Raw genomic sequence first — 24,765 nt, 5'->3', positions numbered from 1 at the left:
CACCAAACATGACATCCTCACATGGTCTAGGTATTGTGATTCTGTTGCATATGTCCTTCTTGAAAGATGGGGAAGTGAGAAATTTGGAAATAAATTAATGATTGATGTTTAAACTATCAACTTCAACTCAGAGCACTCTTATTTCTGAATCAGAAGATTCAGACCAAACTAAGAACACAAGCATATAATCTGGCACTTTTCAAAGTGACATCTTGGATTGTTTTCATAGACCATGGGTTTCCAGGTCTGTCAGAGTGGACTGCACTTCAACTTGCAATTTCATATCAATGACAAAATTGTCACTCCATTGTAAAGTCTGAGTCATCATCAAACAGAGCTGCATCAGTCTGTTTAATCTGTCCATTGCTTTGTGATTAAACAATTTTGTTTAAATTCAAATTCACTGCTCTGACTGCAATTTCATGAAACAGAACACCACTGAGTTTATACTGCATAGATCAAAACAGGATGAAATTAGGCCAGTTATACAATAAAATGAGTGATCCAATTCACTAGATTTAACATTCAAACATATATACTCTATTGATTAGAGAGATTTTAACTTGGCAATGGCATTAAAAAATTGGAACAAATATGACAGTTAAAAACTGCTACAAAGATCATCAAACTACTGCATATTTTACTAGATTTCTTTATAAAACCAGAGATTAGTACTTTAGAAAATAGTTTGGAAGGATGCAATTTAAATGTTTATTAAACATGTGATTTTGCTGTGTTTCTAAAATGATTCTGATATTCTTGGCATATGACTAAGTAGGTCTTCACTGTGCTTTTTAAGCGCTTATGATTAATGCAACTAATATCTTTTGGTCTGTTGCTCAGAAAGGAAGGACGCTATGACCTTGTACTGTAATGTGCTTTGTTGGTTACTCTACAAAAGCTCAGAAGTCTGTCAAGACCTAAACCACAAATCCTAATTAGCTTCTTCCTTGCTCACTAACTTTGATAAAATACTTTTTTGTTAAGATTTTTTCAATAATTGTAAACTTAAGCAATAGTAGAGCAATATATTTTACATGCAAAACTACACAGAAAAATACTTTATTGCAGTAGTTGGTTGAAGAACTTGGTCTTTTTTATGACTTCTAGGCTACACTGACCTAAACAGTTTGTGTGGAAGTGAATGCTTAGTGTCAATGTACAAGTTGTCCAATGAAAATTAAATTATTCCTGGTTTCAGCATGAATCTGGAAAAGCCTTGCGAGAAATGTATCCTCCTCAAGGCCTGATTTAGTGAGCCTGCCAAGTTTACACTTAAGCTGCTTCGTGGTTTGAAAGATCCATCTATTGTCAATTTCACCCCTCTTCCAGATAACCCACTCTCATGATCACAGTCACTCACCCACTTCCGTTCACTTCTACCTCGTTTCATCATCCACATCCTCATATAGCGATTGCCCACCTTCTCTCCCCCTTGATTGTTGGTTCTGCGGACTCACTTTGCCCTCACCAGTTACTTCCCTCCCAAGCTCCCATTCTGAGACCTGCCTATGTTCCGTTGCTGGCACACGATTTGCCCAACAGTCAAATCATCCATGCCAATGCAGTGTCTTAGAAGTTACTGTATAACTACTGTATGTTATCTATTTACTAGTAATTGTCAAAGCAGGCTTGAAGTAAAACTTCGTTTTACTGCTCACTTGCCTTGCTAAGTGCTGCCAACAACACTCAAGGATCTTGATACCATTCAGGACAAAGCACCTATTTAATAAAACACCACTTCCAAACATTCATGTACTCCACCACAGAAGCTCAGTAGTTACAGGGTGTACAAAATACAAGTTGCACTGCTGAAATTCACCAAAGCTCCTTAGATAGCAGCATCCAAACCCACAACCACTTCCATCAAAAAGACCAGGGCAGCAGATACATGGGAACACCAGCACTTAATAGTTCCCCTGCAAGCTGCACACCATCCTAACTTGGAAACATAACACATATTTAGTCAAAATCCTTAAGTTCAAGAAGGCAACTGAAGACTATCTTCTGAAGTGCAGTTAGGAATGGGCATTAAATTTTGGCCCAGCCACCAAAGCCCACATTTCAAGAATGAACAAAAAGAAACAAGAAGAGTCAGGCATCCAGACAGTGGGATTCTCTATCATTGCTGGATTTCTGCAGGTATAGACCATGTAGACTGCATTCATATTTGTTTGACAGAACAAATATATATGGAGATTTAGTGAAAATTATGGGAACTTCAGGTTACTGAGAATGAAAGTCACCTGTTCCAATTTCTGGGCTGGTGGCCACAATTCAGCCAGTATTCATAGTGTGTCCATTTCTGTTTTGATGCAGGTGGGAAAAAGTTACTTACAACCTCACCTCAGAGTACTTTTTAAAAGTGCTAACAAGCATTAACTTATTTGTAAAGTGAGTCACCTCTTCTCAAATGCTGCTGTGCCATCTCTGTTTTCAGATAATTTCAATTTAATATTCTATTACAAGTCCATTTACCTAAAATATGAAATACAAGATTTAACATCAGAAACTGATGTCCTGAGTTTGATGTCATGGATCAACTAAAATTGAAAAATGAAGTCAATGCTAGCCTCTTCAGGATTATTCACTGATAGTTTCATGTGTCCAGTGCTACCAAATAATAGTAAATGAAGGAGCAAGTACCAGGTACCACAAAGATAAAGTAATTCTCAGGAAACAAATCTCATGATTGTGAGGATAATTAGCTTAATGATGCTGCCTTTTATCATAACCAAGAGGGCAATAGTGTTTTATGAAGGACATTTGTCATGGATTTTGTTTACATGCTGCAAATAAGTTCAGAATACCTCATGCTGAGATTAAAAAGAACAGGTTTTTGTCTGATCAGGAAAAAGACTGCATGCCTCAGTGTTTGTTCAAATTAAAATCTGAGAAATGCAGTATTATCAGACAAGAATACATTTTATAAGCCTTTGTAAATAAGCTTGATATCCAATCTTAAAATGCCTAACCATTACTAAACACAAGGTGTCATTATTAACAGACCAATTTTATAGTAAAGTTTTAAAAAAAAATTTCTGCAATTGTAGCATGAATGAGGCAGTGAATTTTAAATTCTGATTTTGAGCGGTAATGTGCACCCAATATGAATTATACTTTTTAAAAACATTTCATAATTTTTCCCTGGTATTATTGCTGGCTGTAGGCAAGAGCAGCAAAGACAGTGGGTGAAATCTTCCAGTCACAGAGATGATAGGCCTGAAGGCAGAATGGAAACCAGAATGCTACCAATTCCCTACCTCTATCAAATTTAAATTCTGGAATGTCCTGGTTTGGCTTTCGCGCCTGCCACACCTGACATCCTTCAGTAGGCAATAAATGGCCACTTAAGCGCCTACTCTCATCTGGGCTCCAACTACTTCAGCTCCAGCGGGAGAAGAAAAGCATTCTGCTAACTCTCTTGTTGATGGAGGTGGAAGAAATGGACGAGGTTGGTATCTCTCAATCAACATTTATCCTAACCTGTGCATGATTGAGGGTCTGGACATGAGGCAGAGGTGTGACACCCCTCATGCCCCGAGATCATTCCTGTGGGAGACCTGGGGGATGTTGTAGCAGAAGTAGCCCTGGCTTCCTCCATAGTGCTGCAGGGAGTTGTATCTGCCAACCTGAATGGCTGGCAACTTTTTCTGGGCTTCCTCAATTAGGGCTCTAATTACAGTAGAAAATGTCAGTCACCAATTAGGTACCATTGCAGTAAGATCAGATGTCACTTTATAATAGGATGCAAATTTCTCTCCACTTATCCCTCTCATGGGAAGGACTACCAAATTGAAGAGAAGCCTGTTATTGCCACCAAGAAAACATTGATGAACGTACATACAAACATACAAATTAGGATCAGGTGCAGGTGCAGGAGTAGGCTATGTGGCCCCTCAACTTGTTCCAAAAAGTGATAAGATCATGGCTGATCAGATTGTTGCCTCAACTCTACTTTCTGAGCTACCCTATGCCCTTCCATTTGTATTGTGACAGGAATTCATCTAACTTAGCCATAAAATATTCAAGGTCCCAGTCTCAACAACTTATGGGGAAGAGAGTTTCACAGACCAAAGGCCACCTGAGAAAAATGTCTCCTCATTGATGTCTCAGTGGGAGATGTTTATTTTTAAACTGTGTCCCCTAGTTCTAGTATCAGTCGCATGGGAATGTTTTCTCAACATTCATCCTTTTTCTTGATCCCTTCAGGATCTTACCCACCATTCTTCTAAACTCATAAGATATCTCTCACATCTCAGAAATCAGTTGAGTGAAACTATTCCTCATGATATTATACCCTTTCTTAAGTTAGGAACTAAAATTGTATGCAGTACTCCAAATATGATCCACCAATGCCCATTACAATTGTAGAAAAACTTCCCACTTTTATCTTTAATTCCCTTGCCAGAAACAGCAACATTTTATTTGCCTTCCTAATCAGTTGCTGTGCCTGCATTTTAATTTGATTAAGGAGATGAGCAATGGAAGCACTATACCTAGATACAGTGCAGAAATTACTTCATGGTCTAAACTAGTCAAGAAAAGTGAGTGGGCATGCTAAATCAGCTCCCTTCTATGATGATTTTTTTTTTTACTTTTTCACTCTACCTAACTAAATGTGCCACATCTGGTAATCTCCTCTGCTATGTACATTTTTGGCATCCTTAAAGGAAGGCTATGCTTGCCTTCAAGAGAGAGGTTGCAACAGAGATTCACTAAGCTGATCCTGGGATGTGGTGGTTTCACGAATGTGGAAGGATTGATTGGACTAAATCTATATTCACTAAAGTTCAGGAAGATGAAAGGTGATCATATTGAAAGATATGTAATTCATCTGACATGTTAGATGCTATTTTCTTATGCCTAAGGATTCAAAAATGGTCACAGTCTCAGAATAAGGGGTTAGCCACTTAGGACTGAGATAAAGATAAATTTCTTTATTCAAAAGACATGAATTATTTAGAATTCTTTTCACCAGAGAACTGTGGATGCTCAGCTATTGAGTATGTTCAATAAAGTATATCAACAGAGTTTGGACACTAAGGGAATGAAAAGAAATGATAAGAGGCCACAAACAGGTTGCTGAGTTTGAAGATGTGTGATGAGTTTATTTGAATGGTGAACCATAATGGGGTTCCAATGCAGTACTTCTCCCAGTCCCATCAGATGTTATCACATCAACGCCTAATAACTTCCATGAGCATCACTTCTTATAAATCTTCGCCAACGACCAATACCGATCTAAACTAGAGACCCAGACAGACACTCGGTGACTATGGCAAGGATTGAATGACATCACAGGTTCTAAAAAGAGAGTGCAAGATAGCAGACGATGACATATCCCTCCCTGATTGTCTCAACTCTATGATCGCTTTGAGCAGAATTTCGGCAGAGAGGTAACACCTATTCCAACAAGTCCTGACAAACCTATCCCAATAGTCACTGCATCAGAGGTCAGATCAGTTTTCCTTCGTGTGAATCCAATGAAAGCAATGGGACCAGACGGAGTACCGGTCCGTGCACTCAGAGCATGCACAGATCAACTGGCAGAGGTCTTCTTGGACATCTTCAACCTCTCCCTGCAGTAGGCCACTGTCCCTGCCTGTTTCGGCACATCATCCCTGTGCCGAAGAAGGCTAATGCAGCATGTCTCAATGACTACCGCCCAGTGGCCCTAATTTCGTTGATCATGAAGTGCTTTGAAAGGCTGGTCATGGCATTAATCAACTCCAGCTTCCTCACAATTCTTGACCCATTCCAATTTGCCTGTTGGACCAACAGATCCATTAGGATGCCATACCATTTGTCCTTCACTTCTCCCTAGAACATCTTGAGACCAAGAACAGCTACATAAGAATCCTACTCATTGACTACAATTCAGCCTTCAACAATATTATCCTCTCGAGACTAATTACTAAACTTAGTGATCTCGGACTAAACCTCACTCTCTGCAACTGGATCCTTAGTTTCCTGACTCACAGGCCACAATCAGTGAAGATTGGGGATAATCTTTTTTTCTCAGCAGAGAGCGGCGCGAGCTGGGCGGAAGTGAGGTTGGAGCGCAGAGCTGGTCAGGAAGGTAAGTGATATATAAAGAACTTACCTCGACGCCAACGATCTTTTCTCAGCAGAGAGCGGCGCGAGCTGGGCGGAAGTGAAGTTGGAGCGCAGAGCTGGTCGGGAAGGTAAGTGATTGATATTTGAGTGGGTGTGTTCTATAGCCCAGGCCCTACATAGTAGGGCCTCCCTCCCATCCTCCTCCTCTAACCTAACTTTAAAGTTCACAGGTAAGCTACTCAGTGTTCTTGCTTTGGAGACGAAGTATAGAGTAATGGCAGCGCAGGCAGTGGAATGTTCCTCCTGCCGGATGTTTGAGGTAGGGGTGACCACCGATACTCCTGCCGACTTCATCTGCAGGAAATGCAGTCAGATTCTGCTCCTCACAGAACGAGTTAGGGAACTGGAACTGGAGTTGGATGAACTGAGGATTATTCGAGAGGCTGAGAAGGTGATAGATAGAAGCTACAGGGACATAGTTACGCCAGAGAACAGAGGTAGTTGGGTAACAGTTAGAGGTGGGAAGGGGAGGAAGCAGGCAATGCAGGGATCCCCTGTAGTCATTCCCCTAAACAATAGGTATACCGCTTTGGATACTGGTGGGGGGGACAGCCTAGCAGGGGTAAGCTGCAGTGACCGGGTCTGTGGTGTGAGGTCTGGCTCTGAGACTCAGAAGGGAAAGGGGGAGAGGAGGAGAGCGCTAGTTATAGGAGACTCTCTAGTTAGAGGGACGGACAGGCGATTCTATGGGCATGGGCGAGACTCTCGAAGGGTTTGTTGCCTCCCGGGTGCCAGGGTCCGTGACGTCTCGGACCGTGTCTTCAGAATCCTTAAGGGGGAGGGTGTGCAGCCAGAAGTCGTGGTGCACATTGGCACCAACGACATAGGTAGGAAGAGAGGTGGGGAGGTCATTCAAGAGCTCAGGGAGTTAGGCTGGAAGCTGAAAGCTAGGACAGACAGAGTCGTCATCTCTGGGTTGTTGCCGGTGCCACGTGACAGTGAGGCAAGAAATAGGGAGAGAGTGCAGTTGAACACGTGGCTGCAAGGATGGTGTAGGAGGGAGGGCTTCAGGTATTTGGACAATTGGACTGCATTCTGGGGAAGGTGGGACCTGTACAAGCAGGACGGGTTGCACCTGAACCAGAAGGGCACCAATATCCTGGGGGGTAGGTTTGCTAGCTATCTTCGGGGGGGTTTAAACTAATTTGGCAGGGGGATGGGATCCGGACTTGTAGTCCAGCAAGTAGGCTAGCTGTTTGTCAGGATGTCCAAGTGTGTGGGAAGGCTGTGAAGAAGGTAGCACTGACAGGGAATACTTGCGGACACAGAGATGCGTTCAAGTGCGTATACTTCAACGCAAGGAGTATCAGAAATAAGGTGGGTGAACTTAAGGCGTGGATTGGTACCTGGGACTACGATGTTGTGGCCATCACGGAAACGTGGATAGAAGAGGGACAGGAACGGTTGTTGGAGGTTCCTGGTTACAGATGTTTCAGAAGGATTAGGGAGGGTGGTAAAAAAGGAGGGGGGGTGGCGTTGCTAATTAGAAATGGTATAACAGCTGCAGAAAGGCAGTTCGAGGGGGATCTGCCCTTAGAGGTAGTATGGGCTGAAGTCAGAAATAGGAAAGGTGCAGTCACCTTGTTGGGTGTTTACTATAGGCCCCCCAATAGCAGCAGAGATGTGGAGAAACAGATTGGGAAACAGATTTTGGAAAGGTGCAGAAGCCACAGGGTAGTAGTCCATGGGCGATTTCAACTTCCCAAATATTGATTGGAAGCTCATGAGATCAAGTAGATTGGATGGGGCGGTGTTTGTGCAGTGTGTCCAGGAAGCTTTTCTAACACAGTATGTAGATTGTCCGACCAGAGGGGAGGCCATTTTGGATTTGGTACTTGGTAATGAACCAGGACAAGTGATGGGCTTGTTAGTGGGTGAACATTTTGGTGATGGTGACCACAATTCTGTGACTTTCACCTCGGTTATGGAGAGAGATAGGTGCATGCAACAGGGTAGGTTTTACAATTGGGGGAAGGGTAATTACGATGCTGTAAGACAGGATCTGAGGAGCATAAGTTGGGAGCATAGGCTGACGGGGAAGGATGTCGTGGAAATGTGGAACTTTTTCAAGGAACAGATACGACGTGTCCTTGATATGTATGTCCCGGTCAGGCAGGAAAGAAATGGTCGTGTGAGGGAACTTTGGTTGACGAGGGAGGTTGAATGTCTTGTAAAGAGGAAGAAGGAGGCTTACATAAGGTTGAGGAAACAGGGTTCAGACAGAGCAGTGGAGGGATACAGGATAGCCAGAAGGGACCTGAAGAAAGGAATTAGGAGAGCCAACAGAGGGCATGAAAAATCTCTGGCGGATAGGATCAAGGATAACCCAAAGGCATTTTATGCGTATGTGAGAAACATGAGAATGACGAGAACGAGGGTAGGTCCAATCAAGGACAGTAGTGGGAGACTGTGTATTGAGTCGGAAAAGATAGGAGAGGTCTTGAATGAGTACTTTTCTTCAGTATTTATGAATGAGAGGAACCGTATTGTTGAAGAGGAGAGTGTGAAACGGACTGATAAGCTAGAGGAGATACATGTTAGGAAGGAAGATGTGTTGGACATTTTGAACAACTTGAGGATAGACAAGTCCCCCGGGCCTGATGGGATATATCCTAGGATTATGTGGGAAGCAAGAGAGGAAATTGCAGTACCGTTGGCAATGATCTTTTCATCTTCACTGTCAACGGGGGTGGTACCAGGGGACTGGAGAGTGGCGAATGTTGTGCCCCTGTTCAAAAAAAGGAATAGGGATAACCCTGGGAATTACAGGCCAGTTAGTCTTACTTCGGTGGTAGGTAAAGTAATGGAAAGGGTACTGAGGGATGGGATTTATGAGTATCTGGAAAGGCACTGCTTGATTCGGGACAGCCAGCACGGATTTGTGAAGGGTAGGTCTTGCCTTACAAGTCTTATTGAATTCTTTGAGGAGGTGACCAAGCATGTGGATGAGGGTAGAGCAGTGGATGTAGTATACATGGATTTTAGTAAGATATTTGATAAGGTTCCCCATGGTAGGCTTATGCGGAAAGTCAGGAGGCATGGGATAGAGGGAAATTTGGCCAATTGGATAGAAAACTGGCTAACCGGTCGAAGTCAGAGAGTGGTGGTAGATGGTAAATATTCAGCCAGGAGCCCAGTTACAAGTGGAGTTCCGCAGGGATCAGTTCTGGGTCCTCTGCTGTTCATAATTTTTATTAATGACTTGGATGAGGGAGTCGAAGGGTGGGTCAGTAAATTTGCAGATGATACGAAGATTGGTGGAGTTGTGGATAGTGAGGTGGGCTCATGTCGGCTGCAAAGAGACTTGGATATGATGCAGAGCTGGGCTGAGGAGTGGCAGATGGAGTTCAACCCTGCCAAGTGTGAGGTTGTCCATTTTGGAAAGACAAATAAGAATGCGGAATACAGGGTTAACGGTAGGGTTCTTAGTGAGGTGGAGGAACAGAGGGATCTTGGGGTCTATGTTCATAGGTCTTTGAAAGTTGCTACTCAGGTGGATAGAGCTTGTAAGAAGGCCTATGGTGTATTAGCGTTCATTAGCAGAGGGATTGAATTCAAGAGTCGTGAAGTGATGTTGCAACTGTACAGGACTTTGGTTAGGCCACATTTGGAGTACTGTGTGCAGTTCTGGTCGCCTCACTTTAGGAAAGATGTGGAAGCTTTGGAGAGGGTGCAGAGAAGATTTACCAGGACGTTGCCTGGAATGGAGAATAGGTCGTACGAGGATAGGTTGAAAGTGCTAGGCCTTTTCTCATTGGAACGGCGAAGGATGAGGGGTGACTTGATAGAGGTTTATAAGATGATCAGAGGAATAGATAGAGTAGACAGTCAGAAACTTTTTCCCCGGGTACAACAGAGTGTTACAAGGGGACATAAATTTAAGGTGAAGGGTGGAAGGTATAGGGGAGATGTCAGGGGTGGGTTCTTTACCCAGAGAGTGGTGGGGGCATGGAATGCACTGCCTGTGGGAGTGGTAGAGTCAGAATCTTTGGTGACCTTTAAGCGGCAATTGGATAGGTACATGGATGGGTGCTTAAGCTAGGGCAAATGTTCGGCACAACATCGTGGGCCGAAGGGCCTGTTCTGTGCTGTATTGTTCTATGTTCTATGTTCTAATATTTCATCGTCACTAACACTCAACACTGGAGCCCCCCGGGGTGCATACTCAGCCCCCTACTGTACTCACTGTATACCCATGACTGCATCGCCAAGTGGCAGACTAATGCCATTTACAAGTCCGCGCATGACACCACCATAGTCGGTCAAATCTCAGATGGCAATGAAACAGATTACAGACGGGAGGTGGAAGACCTGGAAAAATGGTGCACTGAGAACAACCTAGCTCTCAATGCTAGCAAAACCAAGGAATGCATTATTGACTTTCGACAGGATGTTATTCATGCCCCCCCCCCCCTACACATTAACAGCACAGAGATGGAATGGGTGGAGAGTGTCAAGCTCCTGGGAGTGGTCACCTACAACAAGCTTTCTTGGACTCTTCATGTGGATGCACTGGTTACAAAAGCCCAACAATGTCTCTTCTTCCTCAGGCAGCTAAGGAAATTTGGCATGACAGCTAATACCCTTGCCAACTTTTATAGGTGCACCATTGAGAGCATTCTGACTGGATGTATTACTATCTGGAATTGCAACTGTACCATTCAAGATCGGAGACGATTACAGAGAGTGGTGAACTCGACCCTGACAATCACAAAGGCCAACCTCCCATCTATAGAATCCTTTGTCAGGAAAGGCCGCCAGTATTCTTAAAGATCCATCCCACCCTGGCAATGTTTTTCTATAATCTCTACCATTGGGAAGAATGTACAGAAGCCTGAACACATGCGCCAGCCGGTTTCGTAACAGTTTCTACCCTACTGTTATTAGAATACTAAATGGACTCACAAACTTTAACATTCACCTGTATCTGTGTTGGTTTTTTGCTGCTGGTTACCTATTATTTACTATCTATTCTACTTAACCCTGTGATGTGCCTGTATTGCTCGCAAGGCAAAGCTTTTCACACATGACAATAAATTCAATTCAATTCAATTCATCTTCACAACTCCTCATTTATGCATCCATGACTGGTACTTAGCTCAGCCCTTATGCAATATAATACATCTGTTTCATAGTCACCCTCACAAAATGCATAACATCCACTTGATGAATATGGAGTATGATTCATTTAAAATCTGTTTCTTCTTCACTTAGAGTCATAGAGTCATAGAGATGTACAGCATGGAAACAGACCCTTCAGTCCAACCCGTCCATGCTGAGCAGATATCCCAATCCAATCTAGTCCCACCTGCCAGCATCCGGCCCATATCACTCCAAACCCTTCCTATTCATATACCCATCCAAATGTCTCTTAAATGTTGCAATTGTACCAGCCTCCACCAAAAGAAGACACAAAATGCTTTGTGAAAGGTATTTTCTCATGCTAGTTAAGTCATTTAACAGTAATTAAGAGTCAACATATATTACTTTGATTGTAATGGACTGGCCCAAACTTTGTTGATGGAATTAGTCTCTCCCATGCAAATACATGATCTGCATGACATTCAATATATTTGAGAGGGGAGTTAGACCTTAGGATGTTGTATTTATAATTTGTGGAGTAACAATACAAAAAAAGGCAGGGATCCTGGATTTTGTTTTTGAACTGTCAATCTGTTCCCCAGTGAAGTTGTTCAGCAAAGACACCATTAGCTTCACAGTTATTTTTACAGTAAATTCCAGTCAATTATGTTCCAGGAAGGAATATAATCTGTCTCATCATATCTACAACTGTTAACAGATTTTTTTTAACTTGAGTTTTTGGACATTATAGGTACAGCCATTTTCAATAACAGGTAACCTTAGAATATTCTAAGATTTTTTAAAAAATCTCATGCTTGTGCGAGTCATGGCCTTGAAGTGCTTTTTATCCTCATTCAATTGTTAGGCCAAATTATTTTGACTCTATGTGCAGAACTCTAATATCACAAAACCCCTCCACTGAAAAATGGTGGAAAACACCAATAGGTAATAGCAAATCAATGAGCCTGTGACTCAAACTTTGAACAGCAGTGTAAGACTTGTGTCAAGGAAAACTTTATGGATCAGTTGTAGATCTGGTTTTAATATTAAACTAAGGTAGAGAATATAACTTGCAGAAGATTATTAAACATATAATGGGTAATATTCTTTTAAACATGTGGTTTTGTACATGTGTGCTAAATTACAGCTGCAATGATGAAAGTATTAAAAATTAATCTGGCTGTAAATTCCGTACCATCCAGAACAACATTCTATAATGTTGATGGCAATATGGGGAATGCAAGACTACGAAGAAGGTTGTTCGGTATAGATTTGAGTTATGTCTGCCTCTTCCCAGGCCTTAGCAATTTATAGACTGACAAATATACTGAAAGAAAAGCAGTGATTTTAAAAAAAAACACGATGATGAATTACAGTGAGCATGAACAGTTAACAAAAGGATTCTTCTTGTGGCATCCTAGATAAACATATCAAAGTGGAACTGAAGTATAGTTCAACAAATTTGCCAGTAAAGTAATAAAAAAGCAATACTAGAAAGAAATAAATGCCACAAAATATCTGCACGCTCTACAAATATTTGCCTTCACAGATTTTGACATTTGCTTAGTTACATTTACAAACTTTTAGATTAAAGTCAACACTTAAGAAGTACACATAAAACAATGTATACTGAGAAATTACCTGATATCATCATCTTCACCAAGTATGTGTTTTGGAAGAGGAGAATATCTTCCTGATGTAATCTGTGGAAGCGAGGATTTGTAATCCAGCATATCATTATTCCCAGCTGAGGGAAGGATGTGATTGTCCATTGGAGGGGAATAAGCTAAGAAAAAATACAAAAACAAGCTTGTTGATTCTAAAATCCGAAAGGGGATTTCTGCAATATGTACTCTAGCTCATAACAATAAATTGAAAATAAAAAAAACTTGAAAGGCATATTTGACATATTTGGGGAAGCACGGTGGCACAGTGGTTAGCACTACTGCCTCACAGCACCAGGGTCCCAGGTTGAATTCTAGCCTCAGGCAACTGTCTGTGTGGAGTTTGCACATTCTCCCTGTATCTGCATGGGTTTCCTTCGGGTGCTCCGGTTTCCTCCCACAGTCCAAAGATGTGCAAGTTAGGTGAATTGGCCAAGCTAAATTGCCCATAGTGTTAGGTGCATTAGTCAGAGGGAAATGGGTCTGGTTGGGTTACTCTTTGGAGGGTCGGTGTGGACTTGTTGGGCTGAAGGGCCTGTTTCCACACTAAGGAATCTAATCTAAAAAAGAAAATTTGATGAGACTTGATACTAAATATAAACAACCAATGCAATGCTTCAACAGGTTTAATAAAATACGGAAAGAAATAGCCAAAGAGCCAGCATATTTTTAACTTTACCTCATATAACATATAATTTCAACCTTCTTCATTTTCAATTGTTTTTAACAATGCCACAAACCAGACTTTGCTCCAGAAATCTTTAACAGACCTTGTTTGCTTTTCAAACCACTGATTTGATTGGTGTAAAAGTTCTTGTATATCTAAATATATAAATATTAACAATCGAGAGAAAAAGCTTTGAGGGGGAATTCTGTACAAGACAATGATTCTGAAAGGGTTAATATTAGTTGCTGCATTAAGATCCAATCTATCTGATGATATATAATTCTTGAAATGAGAATTATGAGTCCAGTTTGAGATCCCAATTAGACCAGATGTGTACCCCTGGCTCCTGATGGCCTTAGCAATTGCCACAAAATCAGAACATTGGTCTGGAGTCTGGGTTATTAGTCCAGTGACATTACCAGTATATCACCACATACCCAATGGCTGACTCTTGAACAACCATTCCTTGTTAGACCCTTATTCATACCAATTGCCATTGGCCCAAGTGTGGAAACTGCCATGCATAGTGATAAACCATGACAAGAAAGAATAAAGAAAACAAATCTAAAAGTTAACCATCAACCTGAATTTACAAGAAGAGTCGGGGATAAAACTAAAGGCTTTGCATCTCAACTCACATTGCATTCATAACAAAATGGATGAATAGATAGCAAAATACAAGTTAATACATGTGACCTAATAGGAATTACAGAGACTTGGCTGCCGAATGTCAAGGATTTGTACCTGAAACTTGAAGGGCACAGGACATTTAGGGAGGACAGGAAACTAGGAAAAGGTGAATAGATGACTCTGTGAGTTAATGATGGCATTAGCACAATAGAAAGGGATGACAAAAGTTCAGAGAACCAAACCATGGGAACAATTTAAATAGAAATGGGAAATGATAAAGGCAAAAAGTCATTTGTGGGAGAGGAGTTTGAGGCCTTCAAAAGTAACCACTTGATAGCATGCAGCATAAAGGAAGAAATAATGAGAGCTTGTTGGAAGTGTACAGCGATAATCATTGACCATTTTAATCCATTTAAATACTGGCAAATTCAAGTACTGCACGTTGGAGCTCACTGATATCTTACATTGTCATGTTGCTTTGTGTGCAGGTACAGGGACCTACCTCCTACATCAGACCAAGATGACTTTAGGGGTGATAGCTTGTCAGAGCATCTCTGCCTTGCCTTTACACAGACATATATCCTGGAAATTTTTCTTGTTAGGCAGCAATGAATAGTTAAGGGGGACAATATCTAGTCCACAGGCTCGTCGTTCATCAGTCAGAGTGTCATAGAGAGGTAGAGTACAGAGACAGACCTTCGGTCCAACTCATCCAAGCTGACCTGATATCCCAACCCAATCTAGTCCCATATCCCTCCAAACTCTATTCATAAATGCATCCAGTTGCCTTTTAAATGTTGCAATTGCACCAGCCTCCACCATTTCCTCTGGCAGCTCATTCCATACATGTATCACCTTCTGCGTGAAAAAGGTGCCTCTTAGGTCTCTTTTATATCTTTCCCCTCTCACTTAAAACCAATGCCCTCTTGTTCTGGTCTCCCTCAGGGAAAAGATCTTGTCTATTTACCCCATCCGTGCCCCTCATAATTTTGTAAACCTCTATAAGGTCACCCCTCATCTTCCGATGCTCCAGGAAAACAGTCCCAGCCTATTTCACCTCTCCCTATAGCTCAAATCCTCCAACCCTAGCAACATCCTTGTAAATCTTTTCTGAACCCTCTCAAGGTTCACAACATGCTTCTGATAGGAAGGAGACCAGAATTTCACACAATATTCCAAAAAGTGGCCTAACTGATGTCCTGTACAGCCACAACATGACCTCCCAACTTTTGTACTCAATATTCTGACCAATAAAGGAAAGCATACCAAATGCTTTCTTCACTATCATATCCCCCTGCAACTAAACTTTCAAGGAGCTATGAACCTGCACTCCAAGATCTCTTTGTTCAGCAACACTCCCTAGAACCTGATCATTAAGTGTATAAGACCTGCTAAGATTTGCCTTTCCAAAATGCAGCACCTTGCATTTATATAAATTAAACTCCATCTGCCATTCCTCAGCCCATTGGCTCATCTGATCAAGATCCCGTTGTAATCTGAGCTAACCTTCTTCACTATCCACTACACCTCCAGTTTTGGTATCATCTGCAAACTTATTAACTATACCTCTTATGCTCACATCCAAATCATTTATATAAATGATGAAAAGTAGTGGACCCAGCACCGATCCTTGTGGCACTCCAATGGTCACAGGTCTCCAGTCTGAAAAACAACCCTCCACCACCACTTCTACTTTTGAGCCAGTTCTGTATCCAAATGGCTAGTTCTCCTATGAGCTCTAACCTTGCTAACCAGTCTCCCATGGGGAACCTTGTCGAACGCCTTACTGAAGTCTATATAGATCACGTCTACCCCTCTGCCCTCATCAATTCTCTTTGTAACTTCTTCAAAAAACTCAATCAAGTTTGTGAGACATGATTTCCCACGCACAAAGCCATGTTGACTTTCCCTAATCAGTCCTTGCCTTTCCAAATACATGTACATCCTGCCCCTCAGGATTCCCTCCAACAACTTGCACACCACTGATGTCAGGCTCACTGGTCTATAGTTCCCTGGCTTGTCCTTACCACCCTTCTTAAATAGTGGCCCCATGTTATCCAAACTCCAGTTTTCTGGCACCTTACCTGTGATTATCAATGATACAAATAGCTCAGTAAGAGGTCCAGCAATCATTTCTCTAGCTCCCCACAGAGTTCTATGGTACACCTGATCAGGTCATAGGCATTTATCCACTTTTATACATTTCAAGACATTCAGCACTTCCTCCCCTGTAATATGGACATTTTTCAAGATGTCACCATCTATTTCCCTACATTCAAATCTTCAATATCCTGTCAGGGAAGGGGGTGAAGTATACTGAGTACAATAGGCAGCACAGAAAGAAGGAAGAGTTAGTAGTTTGGGTTGGGTGAGAACCATTGACGAAATATGCTGCATTCAATATAGACAAAGATATAGTGTGACCGTTAGTAGAAGGTGTGTGATGGCAGAATTAGAATGAATGGGAGGCAGCAGAGAGAGGATAGTGTAATGAAGTTGAAGGCATGAATAGTACCTTTAACAGAGAGAGAATGCTGTTCTGAACAGAGACCTTACAAATACCTGTGTATATGACTAGATGGCAGTCCCAGAGTGTAATGGAAAATTGAAAGTGTGTGAAATGGATACTCAAGTTTGGTTACTGTTTTGACAACAATTTGAATTTAACCAGTTTAAATTATGCCCCAGGATACTAAAATCCAATCGTGTTTGAATTTATTGTTTTGCCAACATCAAACATTCTGATTTTGGAATGTATAAAAATGCAGACATTTTGAAAATTGGTCACAGACCAACTGCCATAGAGAGAAAAACTCATGGAGAGCTAATTACCCATCTAATATCTTGCTCTGAAAGAAATTAGAAAACACTCCCTATCAAAGTTATCTTTTCTTGTGAAACATAGGCGCAGTTTTAAAAAAAACCCAAGGAAATCAGTAGCCGGAAGAGTGAAGACACAGAAGAAGACAGCAACTGCATGGTTTTGAAATTAAGTTGATGTAATTTTAATAAGTGCCTTTAAAATCTATTGGAACAGTATATCGTTATAGAGTTGGAGGCAGATAGTAAGCAGCTCAGAGAAAGGGTGGCTTAGAGTTATGAATAGTTGTCGTTTAATGTTCACTTTTAGAGTTAAACAATAAATTGATGTTATTTTCTTTAAATAATGGAACTTGAGAGTTCTCTATCAGTCATATTTTAACAGATTTTGAGGCAAGGCGAGCTTTCTGGGTGTTTGGTTTAATTAACAGAAGGGTTCAGCTCTGTGTCGTAACAGTGATACTACTTTTACAGTGTGCAGAAGGTCATTAACCTTCTTCCAGTAATACTGCACATTACCCCAGACCGTGCACAGCGTACTGACTTGAGTGGTTACTTCAGAGCAGGGTAGCAGCATTTGACATAGTGCATAGGTGGAGTTTAAGTATGGCAACCATATTACGTGGAGAATTACGCAACATACCATGCTAGATCTCACAGATAAAAAAAACTCTGTGAAATAACCAAAAATCTGCTAAGTGGCAAATTCAGAATAAGTTTAGTCTTCTGTATTGGGCAAGTGCGACTGGTGTTTTTACCTCATAGTTGCCCACACAGTTTCTTGCTACCTTTTGAGGTGAATGTTTTCACCCAGAATATTGGTTTTGCCCTGTGTTCCTTCTATGACTTCTGCTGAGTGCCCCTCTGAAAAAGTATAAAAGAATTTAAAATATGATGCGTTTTGATAGAATAAGAATGTGGCAAGAACATAATATAAGATGGTCATTAAGATTTCCAACAGGGAATGCAGAAGAAATATCTTTTCCAAAGAGTGGTGAGAACGTGGAGTTTGTTAACATGTAAATAGGTTGAAATGAGATGTGCATAGATTCATTTATGGGGAAACCAGTCAAGCATATGAGGAGGAAAGTGATAGAGTCACAATGGTGGAATTAGAGAGGAAAGATGGGAAAGGGTTTGATTAGAGTATAAATATAGTTTGGTTGGCCTAATTGTCTGTTTCTTTGTTGTATGGTTTACGTAAAGTCCTTGCAGTTTGGTCTCCTAAGGCTAAAATTAGTCTTGTTGCTGAAGGTTGCAAAGATCAACTGAGTGATACACGTGTTAGAGTGGACTCGCTCATAGCTGAAAAAGGAATCTTAAAAATCTTTTTAGTTCTTTGGTCACATAACTTTGGGAACATAAATCAAATGACATGAAAGCAACGTTTCTGCAGGATGTTTCTTTTCAGAGAATGTTTCTGATATAGACAAAAGAAGGTGCAGAAAGGAAACTATGCAAATTTAAAGCTTTATGACCTAAATATTGCTTCCAGGATGTGGTATTTTTCAAAGATCTGTTGCAATGAAAATATATTATGTTCAAGAAAAGCAGATCCTGCAATGCAATGCTTGAACGAAAATTTTCAGGCGTTTTCTTAATGCATGTCGATGAGTTCTTATGAAGTAGTACAGATGGGCTTGAGAAATGCATTCCTAATGATATTAGGATAGAATTGAAGACAGGAGGTTAGACCATAGCATTCCATTACCGTCGGGAAGGCCAAAATTTGAACCACCCAGGGGCCAGTATTCTGACAAATCAATTAACTAGCACAGTAGAGAAGGTTTTAAACTAAATAGGGGTGGGCATGGATCAAATTATGGGAGACAAGATAAAGTAAATGGAGACAACAATATAATAGAGCAGGGCCACAATTTGGGTAATGATTACCAGAATATGACAGGAAGAGATAGAACATTTTGGAATGACAGAAAGTTGAAAAAGATCTTGGGGTAACTCTGTTAATTAAGAATGACATGAGAATAATATTGGAGATTACTTGAACTTTAAAGATCAAGATGTAGATTCAGTGTGGATAAAGACAAGAAATAGTAAAAGCAAGAGGTAGTTATATTTTGGGCAGAGTTTACAGGTTAAAATAAAATAGACATGTAAGAAATGTACTACAATAATCAGAGATGAATTTAAACTAGCTGTACACTAGCAGAAGCAGATTGGCAAAAGGTATGCCTGAAACATTAGTTCATTGAGTGCGTTTGGCCAATTTCTTAGATTGGTTTATTTAGAGCTAACTAGGGAGTAGACTGTCCCAGACCTGATAATATATAATAAGAGAAGATTAATCATAAAGGACGGTCATCACAATATAACAGAATTTCATATTTAATTAAAAAGAAAAAAGCTGTGGCTCCATAACTAGTTTTTAGATGAAGGCAACTATGAGGTATGCAGAGCTGGCTAAGGTGCATTGGGAAGCAAGATTAAAAGTTACAACAGCAGAGTTGCAGTGGCAGTCATTAAAGAGTTCTTAATAACTCTCGCCAAACATTTATCCCAATGAAAACATTCTTTGGGAAGAACACATCATCTATGGCGTATTAAAGAAGTTAAAGATGGCATTATATTAAAACAAACACGAAAAATTTGCAAAGATTTGTGGTAAATTGGAGGACTGGGCAGACCTAAGGAGTCTTAATGACTAAAGTAAAAGGAAGAACACAGTGTATAATAGCAAGGCAATTAATTATATAATATTAAAAGTTTCTGTTTTAATTTGCAGACTGAGCAGACATACATTGCCCGTTCCCAATTGCCCTCAAGAAATTGATGGTAAGCTACATTCTTGAACCACTGTGGTTCATTTGAAGAGGAATAGAGGAACTAGTTCCTTAGTGAATCTGGGTAATTGACAATGAGAAACAAAGAAATGGTGGAGGCTTTGAACAGGTATTTTGTGATATCTGCATGTTCGAAGACATAGAAGACATACCAAAAGATAATTGAAAATTAAGAGATGATAAGAAAAAATGAACATCAGGGATAAAAGTACTTAGAAAACCATTGCATATAAAGGCTGATAAGTCTCACGAATGGATGACTTGCATTCTAGTCTTGAAATAAATGACAAACAGACTAGGTGGTTTTAATCTTATAATCTGGAAAGGTTTCAGCATATTGGAAAATGGTATACATAACACTTTTACTCATAAAGGAGGGATAAAGCAAGCAACTATATGTCACATAACCTTACATCTGTCATAAGGAAATTGCTTGAATTCTTTATTAAGGCGGCTATTAGGAATTTAGATGGCTTTGTGAAAGGGAAATTGTGTTCAATTAATTATTAGGTGGATAGAAGGAGACCAAAAAATATTAAAAAGTAGAAACAATAGAACAGAATTAGGCCATTCGGCCCTTCAAGCCTGCTCCACCAAAGCTTTATATAACTGCAGCAAGACATCCTTGCTCCTGTATTCAAATCCTCTTGCTATAAAGGCAACATATCATTTGCCCTATTACTGCCTTGTGCAAATGCATTCTTAGCTTTAGTAGCTGGTGCCTGAGGGTATCCAGGTCTCCCGTCCTCCTCTCAATTTATATAATAATTTGCCTTCCTGTTTTTGCTATCAAAGTGGACAACCACAGAGTTATTTACATTATACTGCATTTGCCCACTCACTCAACTTGTCCAACTGAAAAAGAAACATTTCTGCATTTGCCTTATATTTCACCCCCCACCCATCTTTCTGTCTTCTGCATTTGGAGACATTAATTTAATACCCTCATCTAAACCATTAATATGTACTGTAAATAACTGGGGTCCTATTACCGATCCGTGTGGCATCTCACTAGTTACCACCTTGCTATTCAAAAAAAAGACTCATTTATTCCTATTCTTTGTTTCCCGTCGATCAGCCTGTTCTCTATCCATCTCAATACACTAATCCTAATACCTTGCGATTAAATCACACTAGTCTCTTATGTGAGATTTCATCGAAACCCTCCTGAAAGTTCAAATAAACCACATGCACTGGCTCTCTCTCAGAAGATCTACTATTTTTATTCTGAAAAACTTCCAGTAAATTTGTCAAGCATGATTTTACTTCCTTAAAACCACTTTGACTCCATCTGAGCCTGTCACTGCTTTTCAAATGGTCAACTATTAATTCTTTATAATAGATTCCAGCATTTTTACCACTATGACATCAGACTGACTGGTGTATAGTTCCCAGTTTCCTTTCACATCTGTAGGAATTGCTCCAGAGACTATAAAATCTTGCAAGATGGCCACCAATGCATCTACAATGCCTTGGGCCACTTTCTTAAGTACTCTGGGATGTGGATTATCAGAGCTAGCAGATTTGTTGGCCTCCCATCTCATTAATTTCCCTACTAATACAGATTTCCTTAAGTACATCGCTCTACTTGGTACACTTGACTTTCCAAATGGTATTTGATAGAGTGTTACTTCAAATGTTGCAAAAGAGCATATGGTGTATATACCAGCATGGATAAAAGATTTGTTATTCTGCTAACAGGTTGTTGGGGTTTATTTTTTTTTCTTCGAGTTGGCAAGCTCTCACTAGTAGAGTGTCACAGGGATCAGACAGTTTGTGGAAGGAATGGATTTATTGTCCCAAAGTTTTCTAGTCTTTTTAATTTCCTTTATCTTCTCCTGTAATGTTTTACTTGCAGACAATTTGGATGGAGATTATGGTTGATTAATAACACTGCACCCTGAATTAAATTAAATGAGAATTTCTTGTTCAGACTATCTTGACTCTTAACCTATTTGATTTCAACGTCAAAATGTATTGAAATGTATTAAAATAAAGACTTTTTATTTTCTGACCCCAAGGCACTTGGAAGAAGTTATGTATTTTCTATAAAAACGTTGATTTAGACAGAGTAGCTTTTTAAAAGTATAGCTTTCTTTGTGACCCGAATAACTACAGTACTGTCTCTCATTTGTTAGTAAGGAATATTTGACACAATTTCCATGACAGAAGATAATAAATTGTGTTGATAGTCTGCTGAATGTCCTCAACTGATAAGTTTGACATTGAAAAATTTTGGGAAGTATAAGTCCAGCAAAGTTTTCTTTTCAGTGGCCTAATTTTCAGATTTCTGGGTATCACAAAGGGATGGCTAGCTGTTTTCCAAGCTTCTTCTACCACATTTAGTACATCTTCGTCAGTCATATGTCCCTTCCTGCAAGTTACAGCCCTCTGCCTATCATGATATACTCCACACTATCAGAGATTAATCTACAGTCAGCAATAATGATTATTTTTCATTCTCTCATCGGACATAAATGTCAATGACTGGCCAGCATCTATTGCCTGTCATTAGTAATCCATGTGCTGGATGTTGACCCACAATGCCCTTAAGGAAGGAGTTCCGGATTTTGACCCAGCAACAGAAAAGGAACAGCAATATATTTTCAAGTTAGAATGTTGAATGTTTTGGAGGGGAACTTGCAGATAGTAATATTCATGTTTCTGATGGTCTTGTCCTTCTAGATGATTTGGAAGGTGCTGCATAAAGATCTTGACTGAATTTCCAAAGTGGATCTTGTAGATTATACAGACTGCTGTACTGAGTGTCAATGATGGAGCAAGTAGTTGCTTGTGGATGTGATATCAATCAAGTAGGCAGCTTTGTCTTGGATGGTGTCAAGCTTCTTGAGTGTTATTGGAGCTGAACTCATCCAGGCAAGTGGGGCTTTGTGGAGTCAGGAGATGAGTTTACCCGCTGTATTCCTAGCCTCTGACATGTTCTTGTAGCCACTGTATTTATATGGTGAGTCCATTGAGTTACTGGCCAATGGTAACCTCTAGGATGTTGATGGTTGGGGATTCAATGATGGTAACACCATTGAATGTATAGGGGCATTGGTTAGTTTGCCTCTTATTGGAGATGGTCATTGCCTGGCATTTGTATGCCACGAATGTTACGTGCTCTATGTCATCCCAAGCCTGGATATTGTCCACATCTCGTTGCATTTGATCATGGACTGCTTGAGAACTGAAGAGTTGTGAATGGTGCTAAACATTGTATAATCATTGGCAAACATCCTCACTTCTGACATTATGATAAAGGGAGGCAATTGATGAAGCAGCAAAAGATGTTTGGGCCTAGGAAACTACCCTAAGGAAATCCTGCACAGATATCCTGGAGCTGAGATGGCTGACCTCCAACAACAACCATCTTCCGATGTGCCAGGTATGACTCCAACCAGCAGAGAGTTTTCCTCCTATTGCCCATTGATTGCAGTTTTGCAAGGGCTCCGTGATGCCACGGCCTTGATGTCAAGGGCTGCCACTCTCACTGCACCTCTGGAATTCAGCTCTTTCATCCATGTTTGAATCAAGTCTATAATGTGGTCAGAAGCTGAGTGGCCCTGGCAGAACCCAAACCTGTATCACTGAGCAGGCTGTTGCTGTGCAGGTGCTGCTTGTTAACACTGTTGATGACACTGGAATAGCATCAGGAATCTTGGAATAGGAATTCACCCACCAGCCTGAAAGGGTTCCTGAGACATTGGACTCTGCAGGAATCCAGGCCTATCACAATCACAACTTCCCTCTGAAACATCCCTATGCACCACTCCCAAACTTGGAAAAACTGCCTCAGTCATTACTTTTTAAAAAAATCCCTCGGGGGACGTATGCATTGCTAGCTGGCCAGCATTTATTGCCCATCACTAGTTGCCCTTGAGAAGGCAGTGATGAGCTGCCTTCTTGAATGTCTTTTTGTGTGCCTTTTGTTCCTGGCTTTTCTACTACTTACCTCATCCCAAAAGACAACTAAAATAAATTCAATTTTCAATCTTTTTCATCATCAGGAGGTTCTTTAAATCCCTGCTTCCCTCACATAAATACTATACATTGTTCACAACAATTCCTTTACATGAGGATTGTCATATTAAAGTAAGCTTCTGTCTATATTGATGATAGGCTCCAAATTAGGACTGGAATTTGGTATTGATAATAAGGTGGAGCAAGATCCAAGTGGGTCACTTGATGGGGGGTAATAGTGGATGACAAAACATCAAGACCGTAGAACATTTCAGAAAACTGCTTTCAACTAGGATGGCTCATTGTCATTTTTCCTCCTTTCTTGCCTTCTCTGAGTGTGATCCCATCTGACACAGATGCAATTCATTTTAACTATTTAAAAGCTCAATTCACACATAAAATGTTGGAGAAATATTAAAGCTCTGGTCAGTGTGCTAAGTAGATGTTGAGGTAGAATCAAGGATTACAAAGATTGAGCAGAGATGGACTACTGGATGCAATAGGGGTGAGGAGGGAGGTTCTTTTCTTTGCTGATAGAAAATAATGTTTACTGCCCCACAAAGGACATGTACTTGGAAGTAGTCAAGGTGTAAAGAGCAGGAGTCTCATCATGGTTATATGGATCCAATGTCGGAAATATTCCAGTGATCCATCCAAGTCAGGAAAGCTTAGCAAAGTTCCAAATTCACTTACTTCCACAGTGTACTTCCCTTACTCTGACTTGTCAAATAGAGGAAAAAGTTCCTGGCAAATGGAAATACAATGTTGAAAAATATGAAATTATTAACTTTGGCAGGAAGCATAGAAGAGCTGAATATTTTATAAATGGGGAAAGACTGCAGAAAGTACATGGGAATTTGGGAGTCTTAATGCATGATTACTATAGAACAATCCATCGGCCCAGGTATCCACTTTCAATGATTCCAACCACTCTAACACTTCCTCTCTCATTATGATGATTTTGTCTAAGACTGTCTACATGGACGTTGGTAAAGCCTATGGTAAAGGTTCCATATGG

At 40.5% G+C, this 24,765-nt stretch overlaps 1 protein-coding gene across 9 annotated transcripts in view; it reads right to left on the bottom strand.

Annotated features, from left to right (window-relative positions):
• The window catches only part of dlg2 (discs, large homolog 2 (Drosophila)), a 1,025,979-nt gene that overhangs the window by 436,903 nt on the left and 564,311 nt on the right, over nt 1-24,765 (bottom strand). For all 9 annotated transcript variants that reach the window (XM_043691613.2, XM_043691616.2, XM_087988059.1 and 6 more), the window contains one exon: nt 12,844-12,988. In XM_043691613.2, the coding sequence (XP_043547548.2) occupies nt 12,844-12,988 (145 nt within the window). The remainder of the gene's footprint in view (nt 1-12,843; nt 12,989-24,765) is intronic.

Source organism: Chiloscyllium plagiosum, unplaced genomic scaffold (genome assembly GCF_037043375.1).
Source record: "Chiloscyllium plagiosum isolate Xiang-an unplaced genomic scaffold, Cpla_swu_hap1 HiC_scaffold_6, whole genome shotgun sequence".
Lineage (NCBI taxonomy): Eukaryota > Metazoa > Chordata > Chondrichthyes > Orectolobiformes > Hemiscylliidae > Chiloscyllium > Chiloscyllium plagiosum.
Note: the sequence above shows the minus strand (reverse complement) of the source record. Positions and strands in the feature narration are given on the sequence as shown.